General features: G+C 43.8%; 1 protein-coding gene across 2 annotated transcripts in view; it reads right to left on the bottom strand.

Annotated features, from left to right (window-relative positions):
• Positions 1–103: 103 nt before the first annotated feature.
• Positions 104–26,606, bottom strand: part of ARIH2 (ariadne RBR E3 ubiquitin protein ligase 2) — a 36,202-nt gene continuing 9,699 nt past the window's right edge. Inside the window, exons 3-16 of one of the 2 annotated variants that reach the window (XM_039695565.1) lie at positions 19,655–19,722; positions 17,885–17,948; positions 12,941–13,088; positions 12,308–12,429; positions 11,300–11,409; positions 10,361–10,478; positions 8,805–8,855; positions 8,683–8,704; positions 7,012–7,163; positions 5,810–5,953; positions 5,390–5,458; positions 4,379–4,462; positions 3,749–3,845; positions 104–596 (exon numbers count right to left, since the gene is read on the bottom strand). In XM_039695565.1, the coding sequence (XP_039551499.1) occupies positions 3,774–3,845; positions 4,379–4,462; positions 5,390–5,458; positions 5,810–5,953; positions 7,012–7,163; positions 8,683–8,704; positions 8,805–8,855; positions 10,361–10,478; positions 11,300–11,409; positions 12,308–12,429; positions 12,941–13,088; positions 17,885–17,948; positions 19,655–19,722 (1,224 nt within the window). In that variant the 3' untranslated portion in view covers positions 104–596; positions 3,749–3,773. Of the gene's footprint in view, positions 597–2,458; positions 3,846–4,378; positions 4,463–5,389; positions 5,459–5,809; positions 5,954–7,011; positions 7,164–8,682; positions 8,705–8,804; positions 8,856–10,360; positions 10,479–11,299; positions 11,410–12,307; positions 12,430–12,940; positions 13,089–17,884; positions 17,949–19,654; positions 19,723–26,606 lie in introns of those variants that run through there. The other variant, XM_039695564.1, reaches the window with a different exon arrangement.

Consider the following 26,606-nt stretch of genomic DNA (forward strand, 5'->3'; position numbering starts at 1 on the left):
GTCACCGCGGCAACGGCGCGGCGGGCACCGCGTCACCGCGGGGCGGGCACGGCGCGGCCGCCCCCGCCCTCCGCCGCGAAGAATAGCCAGCACACCGCCCGAGTTAGAAAGTCACCGTTTATTTCAAATAAACCACGGGCACGCCTCTGGCAACCCGTCTCCCGGGCGGTTTCCGCCGCCCCTGCCCCTCTCGGGTGCCTGCGGAGAAAAGCGAGGGGTGGGAGCAGTGCCGAGCCCTCCCGCACACCTCAAGGCTGTCCCACAACGCCACCCAGACCGGGGCCGAGAAAGGAATTCCCAGAACAAGTGCCTCATTTAAAAATAAAGTTCTATTTTTCACCCGCTTAAAAAGTCTAAAATTTAGAGTGCAAGACTATAGTACAGAAACCTCGTGCTGCCCCGGCTGCGGGCGGGCACGGGGAGTTCGCTGCGCAGGGCAGCAGTCATGCAGTTTGCGGTGTCAGTAGAAAACGCTTTGTTACAGTCTGGGAAGCCTGAGGACGAATAGAGATGAGGCAGCCAATGCACTAACACAAGCGAGGCCCAAATAAAAGTACCAGATGCAAGGATGGAGAGGTGTCGGGCTGGCGCAGGAGCTGGAAACAAGTGCAAAAAAGAAAAAAAGAGAGCAAACATTCCACGTCTGTATCAGTAACGCATCAAAGGGAAACTTGTACCTCAGAATTAATGACTCCTGAGCCACTTTTTATTACCTACATCCATATGACCTTGCTAATTCAAAGAGGGCCATGTATTTATTACGGGGTGGGGGGGAAATGGCCTTTTCTTCTGGTGTTGAGAAGCCCCATTTCCTTCCTGTCACCTGCCTCCTGAGCAGTGTCATTCACACAGAGCCAGCAGCCCCTGTGCCCTGCACACTTTGTCTTGAAGTCCATGACTTTCTGTACAACACCAACACAGAAGTGCTCCTGCCCGGGCTGCAAAAGCAATTCCTGTTGTTTTCCCAGAGTATGGCAATAGGATTTGTGGGTGCAACCCAGGGCTTTCACCATTTTCAGAAAGGATGTTTTGTTTAAAAATAAATGGAACTGTTGACAAAGCTCTAGTTTCAGAAAATTTGAAAGAATTAGTGGGTGCACTGTGCAATCTTTATTACTGTTCCTCAGCCAAGCATCTCAGCAGCCTGTTCAGCAAGCCTCGCCACAGCTATATGGTCTGGCTTGTCCACAAATGAGAATTCATAGCAAAATATTTTGTGGGGGCATAGAAGAGAGAGGGAGGGAAAGAAGGAGGGAAGGAGAGACAAAACCTCATTCTCATTTAGCTCAAAGCTGGACAATTATGTAACAGAAGTGAAAATTCTTTGGGATTAGGAAACTCCACATACCTGCTCTGCAAAGGGACTAGGTGTTAAGATAGTTATGTTTGGACAAGAACACCAGCTTTTATCCTAATCAGTACTTTGCACATTACATTTTTAAGGAATACTTTAAACATTGTTTGTATTCACTGCAAACTGCTGGGTCTCAGCAAACCTTCCTCGACTCCCCTCCCATGGAAGCAGTATGCCAAGACAATAATTTGGGAAGGGGAGAGGAAGAGAGACTGACCTCTAGGATATATCATGAGGAGGGCACAGAGAGGCTGCTGCTGGGTGCAGAGTAAGAAATGAAATCAAGAGACAGTGGCTGGAGCAAGGCCAGATTTATCTGTACAGCTCCAGCCTCGAGGGGAGCCAGAACAGAACAGAGCAGGAATGTAAGGAGCCATGGCTATGGAGACCTCTTCCACAGCAAGCAGTGCTGCTCCCAGAAACCACAGATCCCTTCCCTGCCCTGCTCCCTGGCTCCAGCCATCTGTCCATGAGCCTGCCCTACCCTCAGCTGCCTCTGCTGTAACACTCACTCATGGCCAGCAGCTCCTCGCAGTGCATTCCCTTGTTCCCTGAGGATAGATCCCACACCAGGGATGGGAGGGAGGAAGGAAAAGGCCTCTCAGGTTGAAATTTTCTGCTGTGTACAACAAGCATGGCCACAGGATTAGCTCCTATGACAGCTACTCCTTGTTTAAACTAAAGCATCGGTCTTGATAAAATCTATGAGCCCAATTGCACCTGCTGCAAGTACCTGGGTCACATCTCAGGTACCAAAGAGGCTCCAACAGCAGAGTTAGCTTATTCTGACATGCAGGAATTTAGCACTTTTCCCCCCTCCAGTTTAATCTTTATCAAGTGACGTTGCATAAGAACAATACAGGGATGCATCAAAGGCAACACTTCCAAATACAGCATAGAAGAGAATCCCATGAGTTCCCCACAGAGGTGAAAATTTCCTCAGATCAGACTCCAGCTGCACCTTACTGGCTGTAAACAACAAGCTCCTGGTGCAAGTAACACAGATATCTGTGAAATCCTAATATATGGCCTGCTTCCTGTAGCAAACAGGCAAGAGTCAGCATTTAAGTAACATTTTTCATGTTAACCCCTACTAAGATGAACTAGGTTTTTCATATTTTTATTTTAGTGTATATTTTACATTAGAAAAGAGAATGTTAATAAAAAAGCTCCACATGCTCCTAACAATCAATTTTCTGATAAGTTCCCACCAGCATCAATACTAATATACAAATAAATTAATTTTGCTAGTTAATTTTCTGCCTGGCTTGGTGCAGGCTCTGCACAAGCAGTGCACCTGTATTCAAGTGCCTGTCCACATTGCCAACACGTGCCAGGGAGTGTGTTGTACACAATCTTTCCTCCTCATAACATAGTGGTGTTTAGTCTCACTTTGATGAATGAGATCAATTTTTCTCAGCCATGCTACCCAGCAGGCACAAATAATCTTTATCAGGCTGCATGGCACTGTTATAACATGGATTCTTTCACTCTGCAAAAGCCCCAAGCCTTGATTAACAACTGTATGCTACTACTCCCTCATCACTCACTTTGGCAATACAACATCCTCCCCACAAAAACAAGTAAAGCAAAAATCTACATGGAAGACCTAAATTCATCAAATGCAGAATCTGATTTCTCTCAATTTCTCTGAAACTCAAGCATATCCCCCCAATGTTAACCTGGTCTGTCCCTGACAATTCCTCTGTTTGTTTTTGTCTGTGTAGCTGGATTTTGCACAGCTGATTTACAAGAAAAAGAGATGTCACATGTGATCAAACTGAGTCACAGCCACTGCTGGTACTGTCAGGCCAGACACAGCAGCAGCCACCCTTAACAGCAGCCACTCTCCTCATGCAATGCCAATGCTGCAATGCCCTGGTTAAAGGAGCATCAGAAAATCTAGCTGAGATATTTTTTAACCTCCTTCAATGACTAGGAGGATTTTTGGGTCAGAGGAAGGGAGAAGGAGAGGGGGAAAAGCCCATTAAATTTACAAGCAGATTAAGGAAAAACACTCCACTGCCAATTTATTTTTAAAAAGGGTTTTGTGTTATTCTAAGGTTTTGTCTGTATAATTGTACAACCGTTGAAAATTACATAAACTGTAATGATCTAACACTATTAACAGCCATTCAGAAAAAAACTCCCTCCCCTTCTGAAACCATCAAGGGCAGGAGGGAAATGGCCCAGGAAATATGCCAATCTGAGCTCTGGCCTCTAGCCTGGCAGAAACAGAAACAGAAAGATAAGAGAACAAACTGGACTAAGAGGTGGTGTTTGCATGTGTCTGACTTGCAAGGGGAGGGGTGGCTTTGTCCTTGGCCGTGTTCTCCCAGAGGCAGTGCCTGCTTATCCCAGTGAAGCTACCATCACTTCACTCGCTGCTCTCACCCCTGCACTGTCACTTCCTCCTCTCTTATGTGTCATGGAAGTCTTTCAGCAGGGTCCTCCGTCTCTGCTCTGCTATGTGCATCTGATTCTCTAAGTCCTGGTAAAAGAGAAAGTACAAACTGTTAGAATAAAATCCCTGGAGAAGACCTAATTTTCCTTAGGGGGACACTAAACTCCAGCTTGAGAAGCACCAACCATCACACACTTCATGCACACTCTGGATTACAAGATCTCAGATCCTCTTTATGTGGGCTCCCTCTGCAGTTGAAGCACCAACCATCACACACTTCATGCACACTCTGGATTACAAGATCTCAGCTCAGTGGGCTCCCTCTGCAGTAACCCAGCACCTGCTTTGTCTAAAATGCTACACACTTAAGAAACCTGCTTTTCACCAGAAGGCTGCATGCAGTCTCCTCCAGAGCTCCATGGGACTTGTTTCATTTTGCAGGAATCCCTGCAGCCCTCCCTCCTCTCCCACAAGGCTGCTTCTACATCATCTTCTGGCTAAAGGTGGTTTCTGGATCTAGCTTCTCAGAACCCTCACTTGACAGCCTTAGTGCTCCTGCAGAAGTGTTAAGACCAACAAAGAAAATCTGGCCAACAAGCTCAAGCAAGCAGAACACTCACCCCTCTGTCATAGCTGTCTGCTCGCTCCACCTTCCATGAGAGATTTTCAATTTCAGCTTCCAACTGGGCCTGCTGGTATTCAAACTGCAAAGAGCAAAATAAGAGACATCAACACAAAACTAGTTTAGTGGAGCAGTTTCTTTACACTTGAGGAGCAGACAAATGTGTCCCGATGACAGCAGTGCTGGCAGAGCAGGTTTGTGTCTCCTCCTTATCCACCTTCACCTAGATGGGATCACCCCTTCTGGGCATTTCTTGTGGAAGCTCTCCCCAACCTGCATCACTCAAAATTAACCCAGTCAGCCTAAAAACACTGCATGTGACAAATATCTCCTAACTCAGCTTATTTTGCCATAAGCAGGTCACAAGATGCTCTCATAAGTAGCTCTGCAGGCAGAGTGAAGGGACTGTTAACCACTGCTGGGAGCAGCAATGTGTTCCACAGGCACAGTCAGATCCAGAAGAGAACATCTATCCACAGCCTTAGAGAACACCTGATGCCATGAAGAAAGATTCTGTAACAGGTTTTACAGGACAGCTGAGTCAAAGAAAAAACTCTTCCCTGAATTCAAGGTTATTTTTGTACTTTTTCAGCCCATGAGACGCACCAAGCCAGCAAGGAACTTAGAGCAGGAATAAAAAGCAAAGCTACACCCTGATCCAAGGAAAAGCTCTCCTCCAGCAGCTCTTCACAGGAAATATGGCCCACAGCATTGTGATAAATCTTACCAAGAAATAAATGCACACTTCCAGCCTCAAAACATTCTGGATAAATGGCTTGTTAGTGAAAGTGCAGTGAAGTCCCCTGGGAAAATAATGTAATGTATAAGAGGACAGAGCTGCTGGTCGACTTGAAGTGAAGAAGAAAGGTGCAATCCCACCTATTTATCCTGTCCTTACCTCAAATTCAGGACACAAATTTCAGACACTGCCCAGCTCTGGAATTCAATCCAGCATGCTGCCAGGTACACCCTGAAAAGTTATGAGCAAAAAAAGAGCAGAGCATCTTACCAGCTTCTTTCTGGGACCAGACTCCATGTAGTAGGCATATGGATATGTGTACTGCAGGGTGTAACGACACTGTCCAAGAGTGGGAGGAAGAGAGAGAAAAAGACAGGAGTCTCAGTCTTGGAAGTCAGCACAGTCATATTTATGCAATCACTACAGGCTAAGAAGCTACACCTGACAACTGGAGACTTCCTGGTAGAATTTCTTACACCTTCCTTGGAAGAACTTGTGCAGGACTGTGTATTGTAGAGTGTGACTTCACAGAGGTCACTTCTAGATGATATTTGGTTTGTTCATGTCCTACACCAGAAGTACTGTCCCACAAAACCACAACTCTTAAATTTCCTTCCTTACTTGGTGTTATGAATTTAGCATTCTGGCATGTGTTCTCTTCACTGTGCCAAACAAGAGACAATTACTCACCTTTGCAAGTAGTTTTGCAGCATTCTGTAGATATTGCCAATCTATCCATGTTCCCAAATTGTTCATAACTCTTTCTTGTATTTTTTCCTGGATTCGTTGGTATGTCTGTGCCTCCAGCTGTAGGCTTTTATTGTGATTCTCCCACTGCAAGATGTGGGAAGACAGGGAAAGGAAAAAAACAGCATGAGAACAGAGTACTACTGCTGTAAAAGCACAAGCTCTAGCAAGCAGAAATTGGAGTGGGGCAGGAGTCCAGCAAGGCAAGACATGCTGTGGGAAAGAATGGCAAGGCAGCACCTCCAGTAGCAAGTGGCAGAGGCTGCAGACAACAGACTGACAGCAGCAAGACCAGGGAGCAAACCCAGCTCCTCCGAGTGGGAATGCCCTCTGGTCACACAGTGACCTCATGTCTAACAAGGGGGAAAGTCACGGGGATTCCTCTACTCAAAGGATTTCTATAGGAAGGTCAAGAGATTAAATTAACATTTGACATGGGCTCAGTGAACTCCAGTATCCATGTGCACATTGTAAACATGGCTATTTCCCAAAGCCTGTTGGTCTGGAGAGCCAGGAATGAAGACATTTATTTTATGACAGGACTTGGCTCATGCTCTGGAGAATAAACTCATTTTAATGGGGAAGCTGAAACGCAGCAGTATTTAACCTCTACCACATTCTCTTCTAGAGATACTGCTGTAGAGTTGCTCTGCATGGCCAGGTGCATGGAGCCTGCTGTGTGGACAGACATGCTTTTAAAAATGTGATTACATGAAATTTTAGTAAAAACTTTGCTACAGCCAATGGAGCTTTGAACGTGGTAAATTTATTCAGTTTTTATCTGTATAAAGATGTACTGCAAGGAACAGAAGTTCCCCAGTCCTGAAAGGAAATGATTGGAGCAATATCTATCTACTGCAGCAGCACTCAGCCTACAGGTACATAGTACAGTGGCACACAGGTAATACTGATTTTCTCCAGCACAAGCGAATATAGGAGTGAATACAAATTGCTTTGGATATGACATCACTGGTTTGCATGGGACTTTCAGGGCAGGATTTTGAGTGATAAACAACAGGGCCTGAAAATTCTGCACAGATTCTCTTTGGGCAGTTTCTTGCACGGATATTGCTGGCAATGACCTTTGCACCAGGCAGGGAGCATTAAAAGGCTACAGCAGCTCTGGCCAAGGAGATGTCTCCTACCCTCTCAAAATAGAACAAGTACTTCTTAAGGGCCTCCCTGGCCTGTGCTTGCTGACTCTGGTTTACAATATCAGGATTCTCTTTGTACCGACTGCATTCGTAGTACTCGCTGCCATGAGTCTTCCAGTCTCCCAGACACATCCAGCAGAAGTCTGCAGAAAACAGCAAAAAACCCACTGTGATGCACAGAAAAAAACCTCTAAGAAAGAAAAGCTTCAGGAGACAGAGCCCATCTGTGTTCAGATGTTTCTGCTAAGCCAAGAAACACACACGTTTTGTATCATCTTGCAAAACAGAACTCAACAGTGAGCCAAAAATACCAGCCTGTCTTGAAGATTTTAATTGCACAGCCTCTCATTCAACTATGGAAAGTAAATCTTGAAGTTCTGCATCCTGTACACCAAAACCACTGTGCAGAACTGCACTTGCACCCTGCACATACTGTCATTCTGGGTTAGAGAAGAGGCTGCCTGTCTCTTTTGTGAGTTGCACCCTCCCCACCATGGGCACGCTGCCCCATGCAAACCTCAGTCTGAATAAAACACGAACAATTGGATCCAAAAGTGAACTAAGCAATGCAAAAGAAAGCCTGCCCTCAGTTCTCTCCAGGAGGGAACAACCCAGGTAACATCAGATGTCAGTGGCTTATGACACTTCGAGTTAGAAGCAGCTGAAATAGGAAGAAGGCAGAGTAAAGACAGCAATAGTAAAAACAGCAAAACATGGCAATTTTCTGATTTCAGAGCGAAGCTGTGAGTGTTCTGCTTCAAAGGAAAAAAGATGGAGATTAAGCTGCTACAATTAAGTTGCTTCTGTGTTACTTATGATAATGAGACTGAAAACTGTAATTCCCAAGTTCATCAGCCTTCTCGAGTGCTAAGTCACCATGGTATCTTGGCACTTGCCTGCTCCCCCTTGTCACAGAGCTCCATCAAAGCACATCCAGTGCTGCAAGAACCCCAAAGTGAAGGAAATGAGAGGACAGTCACCTTTAATCACCTTCCCAATCAGGTTCTGATATTACAATAGTTTCCAGTGGTACACTTAACTCAGAGCTATCTCACTCCAAGGCAACAGAAATTAATTCTGCCATGAAAAGGGAAGTGCAAGAACAGGCTGCTGTTTTGTAGGGCCACAAAATGGGCCAAAGACACTCAGGCTGCTAATTGCACAGGAGTGGACTGAGAAGTTCAACATCTGCTGCTCCATATAACAATTAATATAACATATTTTTTAATTAAAACATAAAAACTGCTCCTGCAGTTTCATCTGAGCTGAAGCTCATTATTTCCATCACTAAGCAGAAGGACTTAAGCTGATCTGAGTAAATGGCTACGTTTGACAATATTTTTAGCTGATTACAAATACATTTATATGGAAAGCTCTCCTGTGAGATGAATTCCACTGTTAATATTCTGGAGACTTCTCTATCCAATAGACATGTCAGGGGCAAAAGCCAAACCAGCACTGCAGAACTCAGCTGACATCACAGCCAGTGGGGAAAAAAAAGCTATCACACAGAAATCTGTAATTAATATCCTGTTCAGGTTTTACTAGCGAGAAAATATTTCAGCCTGTGTTCACAATTTGTCTTAATATCATAAAAAAAGGAGAATGGATCATCATCACTGACAAACATTGCAGAGAAAACAGCTTCCAAACCCAACTTACCATGCTTGCATTTGGAACATTGCTGAAAAAGAAGAGACAAGAGGCACTTGGTTAGCACAAAGTGTGGGAAAAAAATTCCACTTAGAACAAGGGAGGTTTGACGTGTTCAGGGAATTACTCACCATGTGATTGCAGCCTCCGTTCTTTTCAATACAGATATTGCACTTGGGACACTGAGGAAACAGACACAATTGTTAGATCCAACTCTAGCAGCCTTCTGAAGAATGACAGCACTTGTGTGATTATTCCTCTCTGCCTTTTTTCCTTAAAAATATGCATTCATGTATGAGAAATATTCTCATATGAGAATATTAGCATTTATACCCTGCTTCCCACCAGTTCCTGACAGCTCCACTTAGAAGATGGCAGAAAGGCAAAGTCAGGAAGTTGCACTGCAGCACTGGACTGTTTGCACAAGCAAACATATTTGCTGTTGTTACTCCATGTAAAACTGAAGGTCTTGCTGAGTTACCACTCTGCAGTTACTCAGGCACAGGGACACAATTAGTTCATGCATGACAGTGTATCACAGCTACTTGGCTACAGATAATTGTCATTATACTCCTCCTTCAGCAGCTATTAACAAATGACATCCCAGCTACCTGCAGAGATTCTGCCTAACCACAGGAGAGCTGCACACAGCCCCACTCCACAGATACCCAGATATATATTTTTGGGCTGCATAGGTAAAAAGGAGAAAGTGAGTTTTGCTACTTTGTATAAATTTTCATGTCAGGCAAAATGTATGCCAGGACAATGCTCAATAAAATAAAATTTCTACAAATAAGCATAGCAGAAACAATACCATCACGTGCTGACACCTTCTCCAGAGAAAGAAGAGAACTTGAAATCTCTGATCCATTTAAGTATCCCCTTTCCTAACATAACTGAAGCTTGCAGCTAATCACCACTGTCACAATTGCCACTGGCCATGGTAGCACAAATGTAGCCAAAAACTGTTTTGAAGTCAGGTCACAAAATGCCCAAAAGACATTAGAAGTTCCAATCTCAGACAGGTAATTTAGAAGTTAAAGATAGTGTATTTATACAACAATTCTATAGTAGGTAGGCTAACATGCACAGTATGTAATACTGTTTCTTTGTCTTGGGTCTAAACCTACTAGAAGTACTCCAATGTCTAATTTACAGACTTCAGCTACCCCATTTTGCAGTCTTTGCCAAAACAAGACTTTTTCCCTCACCCTCCAGTTCACAGTTCTGCACAAAGATTTTCAGGATTAAACACCACTGGTTCCTTATTTGCTACTGCCTTTGCATTTATGACACCCTCTCCTTCCATTTTAAATACATCTCCACTGATCATTTCAAAGTACCCACAGTTCTTTTGCCTGTGGGAGGACAGCACACTTGGCAGTCAAAGACATTCACACCAGGTCTGGAATAAGGACCACCAGGTCCTTACTGCAGGAGGGCAGCTGAGCCTCCCACACAAAGCTTTCCCAAGGCATTCAGTTGAGTTATGTCAGTGCCATAGGGATGTAATTAGCTCACATATGACAGCAGCTTCTGACAGAAGCTTCCTGGCAGTCCCTAGGGAGCTGTGAGGATTTGTAGTCTGCAGAGAAGAAGAACACAATGCTCTGTGTGTATAGAATTCTATCCTGGTTTCCAGGCAGGGCTAGAGGACAAGAAATAACAGGCAGGTGCCCGTCCTTACATCTTTAGTGTGAGCACTGATGTAGTTGGCTGTTTCAGAGTCATCTGCACACTTGGTGAGCCATTTGCGAATGGTCGCGCAGTCTGTGGGTGCGTGGTACATCTGCCGACACTTAAAGCTAAAAAGGGGGAGAAGAGAAGAAAACAACATATCAATTTCTATGGAAATGACTCAAGGACTGAGGTTTTCCTGACCAAAATCTGGGGGCCCAGTAAGGGATGGAAATGCTCTTGTGTATTAGTAGAGTGTGAAGACCAAAACTGAACTCCAGTTCCCCCTTCTTGTGTAAAAGCCAGAGTGAGGATGGAAGTGAACCCAGGCCTGACAAAACACATGTCTGAGGGCTGACTTGGCCCTTCCTAGAGCCCACCTATGGCTCCTCTAACATGACTGCAGAGATCTGCAGTCACTTACCAGTCACTTACAAGTAGCCTGACTCCAGTGGCAGATATCAAGCACCTGTATTAGCATGACTTGACAATTCCAGGTGAGTAAGGGCCATTGGAATGGAGATACCAGAAAGCTGGGTCTCTAAACTGGGAGTCAAATGTTTTAAATAAACTTAAAAACTCAATACCAGCAGGTAGCAAGAGGGACTTCATATTTACTATCAGAATCTATATTAACCACTGTGTCTATAGGAAAAAATTTAACTAGCCAAAATGTGAGAATGGTAGATTTATAACCCCTTGGTTACTCAAGCTGGTTCCCTGGTTGTCAGAACACCCAAGTTCCCAGAGCTTAGGAAGCAAGGGGACATCTGACCACCTGCAGAAGTCAGATCACAAGTGTCCAATTACTCAGGCCAACTCAAGTTACAAACAACTCTAGCAAAGCATTTCAGACACTTCTACACACCAAAACTGTTGGCAAGCAAAAGGATTGCTCTGAGGACAGCACACACTTTCCCTGTGGTCTGTAACCTTCTCTGTTTCTTACCAGAAGACCTCATTGCAACGATTGCACTGCACTCGCCGGGCTTTTGGCTCTTGTACCTGTATGACCATAGGGCAATCTGCACCAGGACACAGCTGCAGCTGGTAATGGCTCTGTGGACACAACAAGGGACTAAGATCAGCAGTGGGTGCAGGAGACCATTACCTGTTCAACTTTAACCATTCCTATCCTCAAAAACATACAAAGCAGTTATTTCGTATTAAAAATGAGTGGAAAGTGTCACCAGGTCTTGGCTATCAGAGCAGATCCTGCATTTCCTAGTATGGAAGAGGTTTGTTAGTTACTCACAGCTTCTCTAGAACAGGGAATTCAAGTGGATTCTTACAAACTAAGTCAGCACAACAAACAAAACCCCACAAAGACACTAAGCAAACTATTTTGCTCCATTTGAGCTCTTTCCCCATCTTCTTCTTATCTATTCAACTGCTCTCCTATAGTGGCCATTTGTTCCCAAAGGGTCTCTTATTGAGAAGAGGTGACATCATGCTTTCATATTGCTTTGCTGCTTTTTTAGTGTTCCCTGTCTGTTCCCAGTTATCAGAATACCCCTGCATATTTAACCTTAACAATTGCTGCTTTAATTTCAAGAAAGCTCACATAAAATGTAATTGAGCAAGCCAATTCAGCTGGACTACCCTAAGTTGAAGGACCTATTTTTCTGAACCTAAAAGTATTTATGTAAGAACAAGAAGGACTAGAATAATCAGATTGAGGTTTTGAAATTCTCAGCTGCAACACTCTGAGAATTCTGAAGCCTCCGCCAAGGAGTGAGTGGATGACCTTACAGCAGAATTTACTTTGGCAACCTCCTAGAGCATTTTGTCAGTGAGGCTGTCCTACAGAAGCAGCCACATCATGTCTATCTATTGAGGACAATTTTGCTGCAGCTACTGCAGTTCTAATCAAAAATGCCAGACACTTCAAACAAAATTTCTGCAAGTCATTGGTGATTTGACCCAGGGTATCTTAAAACTGAAAAAAATCTACTACCTCCACATAGTCCCTGAAGAGGTAGCGCCTGTATTTGTCTTTCAGCTCTTCACTAGGCAGCAATGGAAACACAAAGTCTTCTGGTGTCCGGAGTAGACAGTCCTGAGCCATGCAGGACACCCCTGAGAAGAGAAAGCAACATCTCAGTGCAGCTTATACTAAGGGGTGGATGCACAGAGAGTACTCAGCACAGTTTCCTCAGTGCCATCTGTTGTTGTGGCAAGAGGAATACAACTGTGAAACAAATCAGGGCTGCTGAAAAGCTGAAGCCCAACTGTCTTCACCAAAAGATGACAGGGCACATGTGCATCCAGGACCAGTGAGTGCTTCAACCAGTATTCACAAGGTCAGATACTTAAATTAGAAAATTACATGTTAGTGCCATGCCAACATGAAAGACAGGCTTGGAAAAGCCCAAAGCAACTCTGGCAACTACTGGCTTCTCCCCAGCACAAAGGGAACAGATGTTTGCATCCACAAGCACTCCAGGGGCATTGCAACAGTACATCATCACAGATGCAAATTCTATTCAACAGATTTGCAGTTTTTAACTTGTTACAGTCATGCTCTTGACTCATCAGAAGGGCCAGTGGGGCAAATACAGGCCCAGCACCACTTCCACCCTGAACTCACCCACTCCAACACCATCCTTGACGAGCACTGTGCAGTGCTGCTCCCAGCAGCTGCGGCAGAACTGGTGCTGACAAGCCAGGGAGAGCAAGTTCTCCTTCCGGACAAACTGCATGCACACGGCGCAGTGGTGGGAGGAATGTACCATTGCCTGCGGAGAGACAAATCAGCAGGGCAGTGAAAGCATCAACACCTCCCAGAGCATTTTCAGCTCCTCCACACACACCTGCATCACCCTCACTGTGACAATGGTCTCCATGGAGGTCCGGGCCAGAACAGGTTCATGAGCAGCTGCTGTGCTAAGGTGCTGCACTGCCCCAAACAGTCAGTCCTTCTCAAGAACTTCTCATCTCACAGAGCACAAGCTGACAGTCACTGAAGAGTTTCTGCCTCTCCTCTAGTGCTGCCCAGAACCCCCCTTTACTTTTCTGGTTCTTTCTCTCGCCTTGTTTGAAATATGTCATTGTGTTAGTCCTTCCCTGGATTTACTGATATTCTTTGTTAGCTGGGCCAGACCATCTCCACAGGCTCTGGAGAGCAGCTGTCACTGCAAACAGACTTAGCAATGCCCTTTTACCAGACAGTAATTTAGGGTAATGGAAGATGCAATTGTAGAGTGTTTATATGGAGAGGAGAGGGAATTCACAAACTATCACCTCCCATCTCTTATCTTCTGCCTATGCTACATTTGGCAAAACAGGCATCGTCCCTTCAGCTGAAAAGGATTAAGAGGGTTTATTTCAAATCAGGCACAACTGCTATTGCTTCACCAAATCACTGAAAGTACCCTGGTTTCCTCCTATGTAGTGCAGAGCTGATCCCTAGACAACAGATCCAGCCTTCAACACATCTCCACTCACCCCTGGGACCTGCAGAACTAGGCCTAGCCCTAGCCCAGCATCATCAAAACCAAGGCCCTACAAAGCTGTCAGCTGCAGTTTATATTCCAGTTTTTCCTTTCACAGAGAAGTCATATAATCACTTTTCATCCACTCTGCTGCTCGTGGAGAAGCTGGTGGTGGAGAAGCCTGCCCTCAGCTTCCAGGCCGAGCTCTGCGTGCTGGACATGCACAGCAGCAGCACCATGACACTGACAGAGCTTGATTCATGGCATGGCCACATCAAAGAGAAGTAATGCAAATTTGTTCTAAGTGGCCTCACTTACAGACCAGAACAGGATTCACTGAGTCTGTAATTGCACTGATCAGCTGCTCAGCCTGAAGAGCACACTGACAGAGCTTGATTCGTGGCATGGCCACATCAAAGAGAAGTAATGCAAATTTGTTCTAAGTGGCCTCACTTACAGACCAGAACAGGATTCACTGAGTCTGTAATTGCACTGATTGCCAGGATCAGCTGCTCAGCCTGAAGAGCACGTGTGCTACCCCAAACCCTTGCCTCTCCCAGCTCACCACTATAGCTTCTCCCAACAGGGTCAGTCCCTCTGCAGACACTCACTATGAGCATCTGTCCCCAGAATCATTCTGCATTACAAGCTGAATTGCCTAGCAAATCAAGTTTAAGTTAACCTTTTAACCAGATTATCTTTCTTCCTAAAATAAAATCACTGTAGGAGACTAGAGAAATTATGAATATCTCAAAACAACTAGAGTGTGTGTCTGGGCAGGGGCAGGACAAGTTCTGTGAAGGTGGGGTGGTCACTGCTCCATTTCCCACCTACTGGAACCTGGAGCCTCTGGTCCAGGCCCAAAGTGGACCAAGCCACTGGACACTGAAAGCCCCACCTGTGGGGAGGGACCAGAACAGATAAAAGGCCATAACAACAGGGTGCAGACTCAGTGAGTCCCACTGCCTTGGGCCTTACAGCAGCTAAGATTGACTGGATCCAAGGTGGTGACTATTATCTCTCTCTCTCTCTTTTTTCATTTCTTTCTTCTCCCAACTTCCTTTTCTTGAAATCTGGATGGATTAGAGTTTGCTAACTCAGTGCCTTGCATTACTTTAACTAGATATTGCTTTAATATTTGCCAAGTCATTTATGGTCAAAAGTTTCTAAGTAAAAGTTTGCTATTCAACCTCCTGAGAAATTTGTTGCCTTCTCCTGCACTCTGTCGAGGGGTATCACAGCATCTAAGCCCCTTTCAAACACTCATTGAGAGAGCTCAGGGTGTGACAATTTTTCAGGTGCAGTGAGCAGGGAGTCCTTAAGGGTGGTGAGGAGCTACTTTCTACTGGGACAAACACAGAGTGTTGGACAACGGAGAATTGTTATTCAGTCAAAGCCAAATTTTCCAGCAGAGAGATCATGGTAACCTGGGAAAAGTGCAACCTCAACTGCTACCTTTAGCTAGACTTGCTGAATGATTATAAAGCTTGTCCAGCTTTGAATGGACAGAGCTGGGATAAGGAAAACTGGCATTCTCTGGCTGGTCTTGTGGAAAAAAATATAGTATTTAGCAAAAAAGAAGAAAAAAATTAGTAAGGGCAAATCCATAGTCTGCACACTTTTAGGAGCTGCTTTAATAGCTGCTCAAAGAGATAAGCACAGAGCTGAGCAATGAGATAAGGTGGTGAAGGGTCTTTGACTGAACTGGATAGAATACTGCAGGTGACCTTGGTGGCAGAACATAGTGCCCAGCAGAAAACACATAATGAGTTAAATGCTGAAAAGAGACTATAACAGAAAACTTCCATACTTAACTAATTAATCCCTTGTAAGAGAAAGAGAACTACATTTGCAGATTGCCTGCTTGAAGGGGGAGGATTTAGAGAATGAGGTGAGGCTTTCCAGACTCACTTAAGAGGTGGACCTTACTGACAATGATGTCACTTGCCTTTATCCTTGGGAGGAGCTTGATACAGCTAAGCCAGACCCCCCGCCTCTCCCTAAACTCTGCCAACTTATAAAGACTGATGCTGTTTATGAGATGGAGTGTGAGGAGGCAGCACCCACTGCAACAACTAAACAAATGCCTTATTCTGCAACTGAGCTGGCTCAGCTGCAAGAAAAATACAGCAGGCATGCAAAGGAAACTGAAACAGTATGTGTGGAGGATTTCAGTTATGGGGGGAGACAGCAGAAAGCTGTTGGAGGATGAAACACAAGGACCCTGGGGTCCCAGAGTGTCCTTCACAATGCATAATGGCAGAGAGCCCTGGTCTCTGACCCAAAGGACAGCCCACTGGGCAGGAGGTTTAGACCCCTTGGAGAGGGGAGAACCCATCTCTATTCCCACTCCAGCACTGGGTAATCTGACCAAGAGTGTGCAACAGGCTGCCTGCCTCCAAATGATACACAACAGGGGTCTTGCAGCCTCTCAGTCTTCTCCTTGCTTTTGTTTGCTGAGCCAGAGAATAAACCCCCCTAATTAAAGCACTACCTCACTGAACTTTAGGCAACTCAGTTGCTTAGAGCTTAGAGCTGCTTGTGGGGGTGGGCTGCAGGCAGGACCTGGTCTCACATGGGGGCAGCTGGTAACCTATGGCACACAGGTAGGATTTGTTGCAAATGAAGAGTCAGATGCTGCACAAAGGGCAAAGCTCAGGGATCCCATGGGTAGCCACAGATGCCCATGGCAGAACAAAATTAACACCAGATGGAGAGTTCTTTTTTTTTAAAACCAGTCCAAGCAGGACTGGGTTTTCTTTTCTCTCTCCTCTTACAGATATTTCGTGAGAAGATGAAGTGGCAACAGGACTGAAGAGTTACACTGTTCTTCACTGCATTGATTATTTGCATGCATTTTGTCTCAGTAGTTTTGTCATGTTTATATTTGTAAAGTTTTGTTTCAGTTTAGCAGTATGTATAGAAGTTTGCCTCAAGCATTGTTCTGGGTTGCCACATTGGGCAAAACAGATTCCTCTACCACCACTCCTATACTTTATATTTTCTTACCTCCTCAGAGTAAAATATTAAGCTATTGTAAATTAAAGCTGGGAAAGTGTTTGGTCCAAACCCAGGACCCTGACTGAAATGATGTGCCAGTGGTTCACCTTGCCTGCCAAGGAGGTTGGAATGGCCCATTGCAGGGGGAATACTCAAGTGACAGCTGATACAAGACTTGGATAAATCTTGAACTACACAGACTAATTTGCAGGTATGTCAAATTAGAAAGATTTTTTTTCTGGACTTTAAGCAGATAATTTGAGCCCATGAAGTTTACACTTCTGCCAGCTTAGCTTTTTCACTATACTAGTTATAGGAGAGCTCAGATGCCAAATCAGACTTTTAAGATCTCCTCTCCCCCACAACCCTGAGTGCTTCCCAGATGTAGTATTTTATCACTCATAATCTGACACATGGCAGTGTGTTCCTAGGGTAATTCTGCATTGTCCCAAGACACCCACTGTGAATGAAATCTATAAGCATGCAACAGGAAGTTTCTATTTAAAGGGGGGGCGGGGGGGAAGTATCTGAAGATCTGTGTAGCCCTGGCTACGAACAACAAGTTGTTGGTTCAAATATCAGCACTGACTGACTCAGCAGCAACACAATTCACTGGGAGATTTAGCTTAAGCATCCCTGAGCTGAGCAGTGCAAATAGATAAAAAAGATAAAAATGCTAAAAGAAAAGACAAAAAAATCTAAAAATCTGTTCCAGACACAGACAAGCTCTGCTCACTCTGTGCAGCCAGAACTTCCTTTCAGTGTCTTTTGACACAGAACAGAGTTAGAAGAGGCAGCCAAGCCCATGCACTCTGCTCCTTCCATTGTCTGCCATCACTTGTGCCAAAAAATCATCCTAATTTCCTTGAAGTCATTCTTGAACACCACCTGCAAGCCAACAGCAAAGCTGCTATTTAAATATTAGAGACCTCTTGAATGCATTCTCATTTCAGAAATAAACCCAGCAGTGAATCTGGGTGTCAGACCAGAGTTTGCAAAGGGTTAACACTGGACAGAGGATGCCATTAGTAATGCAATCCCCCAAGAGGGGGGTCAGAGGTGTCTGCCAAGGGAACAGACGGGATAGTTCACATACTTACATGTTTGGATGAGGTGGGCTGGACTCGAGCTTCTACTAGCAACTGGGCAGCATTAGCCTTGTGCCTGAAAAGGCAATTGAAGAATGATCAAATCAGGTTCTGAATACATTTTGCATAAATTGATCCTTCTTGATCTGAACTATCTGAACTGAATAAACAGCTGTCTCTGTGCAAATAGTAGGGGAGGTTTCAACAGGAAAGTGGAAATGTCTCCTGTGTGAGGCTCCTTCATATAGAGAGCTGAGCTCCCCTCAACAAAATCTTATGAGAGTTTATTCAGAACTAGAAATACTACTTCTCCTGGGAATGGATTAACATTTCCCTTACACATCTTGATGAATACGTTTCTATAACTATCTCTCTCCCCTGAAAAATTATTTTTAAGCTAAGATTTTCCACCCACACTCCTAGAGCAGTCCAAATCCCCTGTCCACAATAACACACACCAGTGGGGCTCTGCACTGCCTCCTATTCCTCTGTAAAATTAAGCTGTCCTGGTTAAGTCTCACTTTAACTCCAGACTATTGTCCATTTAAGTAATTACTCTGTGACAGATTATCACTCTTTAGGCATATGAAGCTGTCTATCAGCAGCCATATAATTAAACATATTTTGCTGTTTGTGATTTCATTTGCAGATGAATGTTTGTATCTCACTGAATTCAGAAACAGCAGCATCACTGTTGTGGCCTTGCTGTAAATCCTCCCTCCTCACCAGCACTTCTTAGTTATACTAGTGAGCTTTCTTTTGACAATTTCATTTTTTACCAAGAGAGAAGTTTGAGGACTAGATCAACAGGAGAACAATTTGCAAATTCATCACTTCAGGAGTAAACCCTTCCCCAAATTTCCTCTTGTTTAAGCCTCATCATTTAACCTGCAGGATCACCCAGAGCTGCTATGCAGGAATCTCACTCTCCTTGAATCCCAGGGAAAAGCTTTCACAGGATACAGGGTGATCAAGGAGGCAACAACATCCATAGACAGGATGCATTTTCCATACATTCTCTGGATAAAGTTGCTGGCTACAGGGCCAAAAATGTCTGGGCAGAATGAGTCAAGCTGATATGCTCTCTATTTTCAGCCAATGTTCAGTTCTGAGCCAGTATTCTGTGGGGGGGCTGCCAGCAGCAATGCCTCCCAATGCACTTCCTGCATATGCCAGGGCAGAGTCCAAACCCTCTTTCTGAAATCAGCTGGAGGGGTTTGTTAATAACAGTGACACTGACCCAACAAAGGAGCTGCAGTGCTCACTTCTCTCACACTATCTTTTCCTGCTCTCCAAATGCTGGCCAGCTTGGGAAAAAAACATCACTTAATGTCAAAAGGAACAAAAACTACAGTGTGAATGTACTACTGAAGACTACATCAGAACAGGGTCAGTGGTCCTTTATGATTTATGGCTCCTTTGTTCAAAGCAGAACATATGTTATCTTTACATCTTATTAAATAAATATAGATGCAGCACTCTCAAGATGCTATCTCAAAATTTAGGATAAATCTATCTAGAGGGTTAGGGTTCCTAGCACAACAATAATTCCTAAACTGAAAGACATTTACTACTACTACCTTCTCCCTGCTTAAAAATTTCTTACAGCCAGTGAAACGTCAACAAATCAGTAGCTTTCCTCTGCTCCCTAAAATGGACTGTGTGTCCTGCTTCCAGGTCCAAAGACACTTGCCAAAAATACCTATGGAGCACCTTGAGCATTTCTGCAAAGCCAGGGGAGAAAGCACTAAGCACAGAGAAGATAAGGCTATTTACACTTACCTTTCCAAAATCTCTGAGATTTGCCAGTGGAAACTAACTAATACTAGCTTTGCAACAGCATGTGATACCTAGGTGGAAAATAAAAAAAAGAAAAAAAAAGGTCAAAGTTTGCACATTTTGAAGCCACACCTCTCTGCTTAGGAGTATGATTTTCATATAAAAACTGTATAATCTCAGTACAATATCCCAGTGATAATCAATTCACATTAAATTGCTAGACATGATGCTCACAGCCAGTTCATCTGCAATACAAAAGCTGGAATGAAGAATGGGTGTACCAAAAACTAACTCACTTTGTTACAATATCACAGAGAGGAAGGAATCAAGAATGCACTGGATTAGCTTGACTGCTCATGGAAGCCCCACATCCAGGCCTGACTGCCATCACCACTCCAGAGGGCCACACCAGACTGCAATGAGGGTCCTGACCCAAATGCAGAGTAGGAACCCCAGGGCAGACAGACACCCCTTACTGAGGTGGAGAAGCAGCAACAGGCTGCAAATGCAGGCAAACTGTAACAGCAAAGGGTATGGGCAAAGTACAAAACATTTTGCCAGCCCTTCACTGTAGAGAAGAAAGTTACAGGCTGCAGTGGAGAGGAAGACAGAAAACTACAGTGCCAGGGCCTGTTTCCATGCAGAGCTGCTTGCATTACGTGGACTCTTGGCAAACACAATCCGTGCTAGCCTGAGCACCACCAGAGTACTGCAACATGACATTTAAAGTCATGCTACAAGGGTACAAGCAAACAAGTTCTCCTTCATTTTATGTATTAGTTTATTTCAGAAGAAAACAGACTTCTCTGCTTGCACAAAACGATTCCTACCCACCAAGAGGACAGACGTCTGCTGAGCTGATAGACCTTCACCCTGCTTCTCAACCCCTTCAGGGCCTAGAGTTCAAATAAAGCATGTTCCTCCAAACAGACCTTTTCCAGGGGAATTCAGAGGGCTGACAATGCCTGTCTCCTCACTGCTGTTTGTGCTAGGAAGCACCTGGGCAAGTTTGGTGTCTGCACATTCTGCATTCAAACACCCTCTGACACCAAAGGGCTCTGCTCCCACACTCCAAGATGAGCTATCACCAAGGCATCCTCTACTTTGCTCACAGAAAACAACTCCTTCTGTTCTAGCTGCAGGAAAAGTTGCTTTTTTTTTTTCTCCTAGAGAAGCTGTCAGTCCCAATCACGGGCTGAAATGCCACAGGCCTTCTTGAACCCTGCTACAGGTGAATCACAGCATGTGGTGCAGTACAGACAGCAAACCAACATAATCCTGGAAGGAAAAACAAGCAGTGGTCACTCCTACAAAAACAGTCAGGCTCTGCACACCCAGAAGCAGCATATTTATTACTCTCCTAAGTCAACCCTGCTGGAGAGGTGCAGTTTCACAACACAAATGACCTATTGCTGCCACATGATACTGCCCTGAGCCTGCACTGGCATTTCTCAGTGCTGGACAGTTGGGTGAGTGAATTAAACCTGGGCAACACCAACACACAAAGCAGATGTGGTGTTTAATTGACTCTTATCCATCTCTACAATCTGATGTGCCCACTTTGCTGACCACTAAGAAATCCCACTAACAGAAGAGCAATTTTCAATATACAAATAAGCCCTTTTCTAGGAGAACCAAAGCATTAGCTCATGCTGTGCAAGATCTGGCATGTCACCTTCCTCAACTTTAGCAGCAATGTGATGTGAGCCTCTGAAAACAAAGGCTGCCAGGCAGCACTGCCCTCCCTCCCTCCCAGCACAGAAGCCTGTGATTAGATGGAGCGTGGCACACAGGGCTGCTGCTGCCAACACACACAGCCTGCATGGATGAAGTGACACTGCCAGCCTGGGATGGGTTGTTATCTTAAGCCCCCAGCCTGGCAGACACAGACAGACACCTCTGACTTGTCTGTACAAGGAAAACATCTGCATTTGAGTCTGTAAAACAAACAAGCACCAGGAATGTGGTCTCTACAAGACTGGCTTCCTACAAATGCAAACCACATGCTAATGAATCATTCTTTAGCAGTAATGAAACTATTTCTCAGTAGCAGTAAGGAAGAACTGACAGAAGAAAACAAACTGCTGGACATAAATGGGAAGCTGATGTGTAACAGGAAAATGAGTATTTTTCAGTTGGATTTTCACAGCCTAAGGTATAGCATTTGTTGCAGCATCACAATACCAGGGACTTACTTGTTCCCTGAGGGGAGTCAAGTACATTCAAGACTCAAGATGTACAGAAAGAGAAAGACAAATACCAGCAGACATTTCTGAAATCTAACAAAATATCCTAACACAATCACATGCTTTTGAGCCAAATTATATGTCAGGCAAAATGTGGAATTAATGCTCCAGAAGGATGTTAGACTAACAGATCTAGAAGAGTAACAAAGCTTCTGTGACTATTCCTATTTAATTCGAACTACAAGCACGGTAGTGCTAATTTTAGTACTTTCATCATAAAAGCACACAAGAATACAAAGCAGACAAGAATATTTAAAAAAATTCAATTCATAAAGTCTGATCCATGACATTAGACCACTTTCATAAAAACCCTGAAGCAGAAAAATTTTTGTTACTACCTGATCGGAGCAATTGCAATCTTGCAAAACAGAAGTCCCAGAGTCAGACAGCTGCAGCAACAAATGCACAGTCTCCTTGGCACAGAAGTACCAGTTCTTACAGATTAAAGATAGGTAACATTCAAACTGTGAGGAAGAGGGATGGGAGAGCAGCAAACAACTGATGATGCTGGGGCTGTGCCTGCCGAGGGGAGTCTCACCACAGGCTATGTCCTGCTCACCCACAGCAAGGCTGGGAATTCAGAATTTACAAATGTAAATACAATCAGGGGCAAACACTACTGAGGAGATTCCAGAAAACAAGCATGAGAAGAAAAACAAATGTTTAACAAAAGCCTGCTTCTATTGATTAGCAGCACTCCCCAGCCTCTCTTCAATGACTGTATACTCACAATGACTGAATGATTGTACCAAGTCAGCCAGTTCTTCCACAATAACACCCCAGAACAGCTGAAGTATTTCTTTGTAAGCAGGGGCAAAAACATGCTGAACACAGAAAAACACCATTACAATCAGAAGTTTGGTCCATGTGCACATATTCATTACCTTACAGAAGTAGTGAAGAAGCAATGTACAGAAGCTGATAGTGCTGGCACACTGTCCAGTGAAGCATTTCCTTGACAGTCAGAAGTTTCACCCAATGAAGTACCTCAAACTTACAAAACACTTCAGAAAGAGCACTGATTCAGTCCCCTATCAGTCACTGGGTGTCACAAGATCTCAGGAACAGTAATGTTTTGTTTCAGCCACAAACACATTGAAAAAAATTATGCCTCTGATAAATTGTCTGCTTTGTTTAAACTTTCCTATTCTAATTTCAGAATCCTAAGAACCAAAAAAGGCAATAACACAGCCCACTTGGTGTCTTGCTGGCAGCAGCTTCTTTCAATTAAATACTTCTACAGACCCCAGTGCAAAGGGGAATGAATATTCTATATGTTGCACTATTTCAGTATTTGCCTGCAACCCATCAATTATGGCAGTGCTTCTATATAGCCTGACTTCTCCCAGACTCCTCTATCTGGAATTAAATTTATTCAAGTTTAGGATCTGAAAGCAACAGTAATGCTAATTTTTTTTCTTGTCCTCATTCTCATTTCTCCACTACCAGCTTAAAAGTTTAATATCAAAGATAAGCCCAGACCAAATCTGAACTTGGAAAATTTCTGACTGAAGACCAGACTTCCTTCTCCATGATGTGGCAGCAAAGCTGAGCAGACAGAATCTCATCCAATTTGCCATTTCCAGCTTTATTTTAAAACAGGAACTTTATAATCTCCAAAGCCTCTTCCAAACCTCCACCAGTTAAACTCTGACTTATGGAGAGCTGCTGATTGCCAGGAATGGCACCAAATGTTGATCAGAGCACTGGAGAAGGGAAGCAACACCTATGTGCAAAGAAAGGGTGCCAAGAGGAATCTGCTCTGCATAAGGAAAAGACTCTACAGGAGTTGTAAAAATAGTCTGAAGATTTTACATAGTGCTAAACAAAATCAGATTCTGAAAGTGGAATAAAATCATAATGCCACTGCATCAAACACAAATGTATCCATTTTATGGAAGAGTGCACAATATTTTTTTCGTTATTATTTCCATCTCCATTTATCTTCTAGGTTCTTTAGTCTCTAAGATAAGCAAAATTCTCACACTTCTGAAGTGTGAAAGACAGTCTGGCACTCTTTAGGATACGACAATATCAAAAGAGTTTGCAAAGAATTTCTGCAGGTCCCTTGCTGTGTTCAGAGGGCTCTAAAACAATTGTCTCAACTTGCTTCCTTAGATAAGCCAAGGTGTTTGGAGAGCTGATGTTTCATCTCTTTACAGCAGAAAATCTTTTTAACCATGCCACCTTGACAATTGCTAATTGAGACAGAAATGTTTCCTAAAAGCTAAAAAACCACCATCTTTTGTAGAGCTTGTATTTTACAGGAATTGCTCAAGCATATTTCTATCACATGCATATCCCATGAGTTCATTTCACTTCTATCAAAGGAAAGGTCTATTTTTTGCAGGTGCATTTCAATCCTCATTTTTGCAGAGCTATGCTATCAAACAAGGATTTAAAACAAGGATATTTAAAACAAGGATCATCACACAATTCTTAAAGAGATTCAATTCAGAACGAGTTGGAGATGATAGGGTCTGGCTGGAGCTGACATCCCACAGCTTTGCACCAAGCTGACAACTCCTGTTAGATCAGGATTGCACTGAAATGTCTGCCCAAGAAGAACACAAATCTGGCATAAAGAAATGTAGCTTCCATTTCTTTCATTTTCCTCAATCAAAGGTTTTTATACAAATAGATTTAAACAAATAGGATTAATCTTGAGAAGCATTTGCTTTAATCCACAAGTAGTTTTTGTTAGTTCTACAATGAAAGGATGAACTTGAAAAGATACTAGTTTTGTGTGCTGCATCCAAACCTCTAAAAACACACTAAAATTCTTTACAACAGGAAAGGCACATGGAGCAAAAGCCTCTGAAATAGTTTCTGTTGGTAAGAAACTATGGCAAAATAGAGACTGAGCTGAGCTGGCAATAGAGTAACACCTTATAAAGAAACCATAATTTGTATTGAGTAATTTCACTGAAGCAAAAATCCCTTTAGACATGCTTTACTTCAGTATGCTGAGGTAAGGAAAGTAATCCACAAATGGAAAAAAATTCATTTTATACTTGTTTTTCTTGTGGAAAGTAGATCTGACTCTCTCCATGCCCCATTGGAAAAAGTATGTGACAGCCCTGTTTTTACTGGAGGGTTTCTCAGAAAACTGCAGCAGTATCGAGAAATAAGCAAGGGCAACCCAAAGCTTTTTTTTGGACCACACGTTGTCCTTTGATCTACCTCTTGTAAGCAGACTTCCAACATGTAATCCTAGTAGAAAACACATGAGGTTGCAGGGGCTTGACAGGATTCACATCACCTGCCATAAACACCCCAAGTGTTCAAAGCCTTATAGTAAAATCTTTCGTATCTATTACAGGTTTCTGAGTATAAGAAGATTGTTTTCAAAATTGAACTCAATTTCATTTAACAGGAAAACCAGACAATCTTACAACAAAAACACATATACTGTATTTCTTTTTTTCTTGTGTTCAGTCAAATTTTTTTCAAAATGTGAGAAAAAGCCCTCCACTTTTACATTTCACACAGAGGACAGATTATGATTTGTCTGGTATTTCAGGCCCTCTCCTGATTACAGACTGCAGCAGGTAAGAAATGCCACTTAAGAGACTGTAGCTGCACTCTCTATACTACAGAAAGGTTTTGTCAAACAGCACTTCATAAGCTCTGCTTCATCACAGGGTTTTAATCTGTACCCTGTCACTCACCTTCTGGCATGCAGAGACCTGGTGGTGCCAGTCTGCAAGATTAGAAGCACATTTAGGAGGCAGACTACAGTTTGGGGATGACAAACATTCCCAAATGTTTGCTGGTGTTACACCACTGTTGTGAAGCTGTCAGTGCATAACCTAGTTGGCCACATACTGAAGAAAGGGGATCTGGGGTTAAATTCTAGCTCTTTCCCCACATTTACACATGGCTTTAATCCATCTGCTCTCCTACACAAGGACAGCAACAATTTCAGCTGCAGCTGCCAACAAACAGGATCAGTAGGACTCAGCTAGGAAATCTCAACATACGTATTTCTCAAGCTGTTAGGCTATTCTTCCTGAGGAAATTCAGAAATAAATATTAAAAGAACAGAAACATTTAAGCAAGCTGCTATGCCAGAAGGCATTATTACAAAACAGCTATGAGATCCCTTCTTTGAAAGATTTAGAGCGAAAGAAATGCAGCAAGAGAGCTGTAAGACAGCACACAGATATAAGATTGACACGAGACTCCCCAGCTGTCCTCCCTGCAGTTATTCTTCCCAAAGCAACACAGTGTGAGAACACCAGTGCCCAGCACATGCTGCACTGGGCTCCCTGTGATACCCAGCCTCACACCCCACTGCACTGCCCCTGCCAAGGTGCTCTCCCAGCAAAGCACAGCCAGAGTGGACAATTCCTTCTGCTTGACAGACAGGATGATTCAGAAGGTGCACAGGGAAGAAGCAAAGGTCTGGTAATAACCTGAACCCACATAATTGTGACCCGTGGCTCAGAACACTGTGCAGCCAGCTCCAAACTGGGAGCACTGGTGTGTGCACGCAGCCACAGTGGAGCAGGGCTTAGGTAACTCTGCAGTGAGTAATCCCTGCTCAGCCCCAAATAACACAGTCCTTCACTCAACAGCACCAGCTCTAAGGGCATTTTACTTTTGTCAGACAAAGATGAAGAGGAGGAACATCTGCTTTGCACAACAATGTTTTACAGTGCACAACACAGCTTGTTTCTGCTGCACCATCCTTAATAGGCACAGCA

The sequence above is a fragment of the Passer montanus genome, unplaced genomic scaffold (assembly GCF_014805655.1).
Source record: "Passer montanus isolate IOZ18808 unplaced genomic scaffold, ASM1480565v1 scaffold9, whole genome shotgun sequence".
Taxonomy (NCBI): domain Eukaryota; kingdom Metazoa; phylum Chordata; class Aves; order Passeriformes; family Passeridae; genus Passer; species Passer montanus.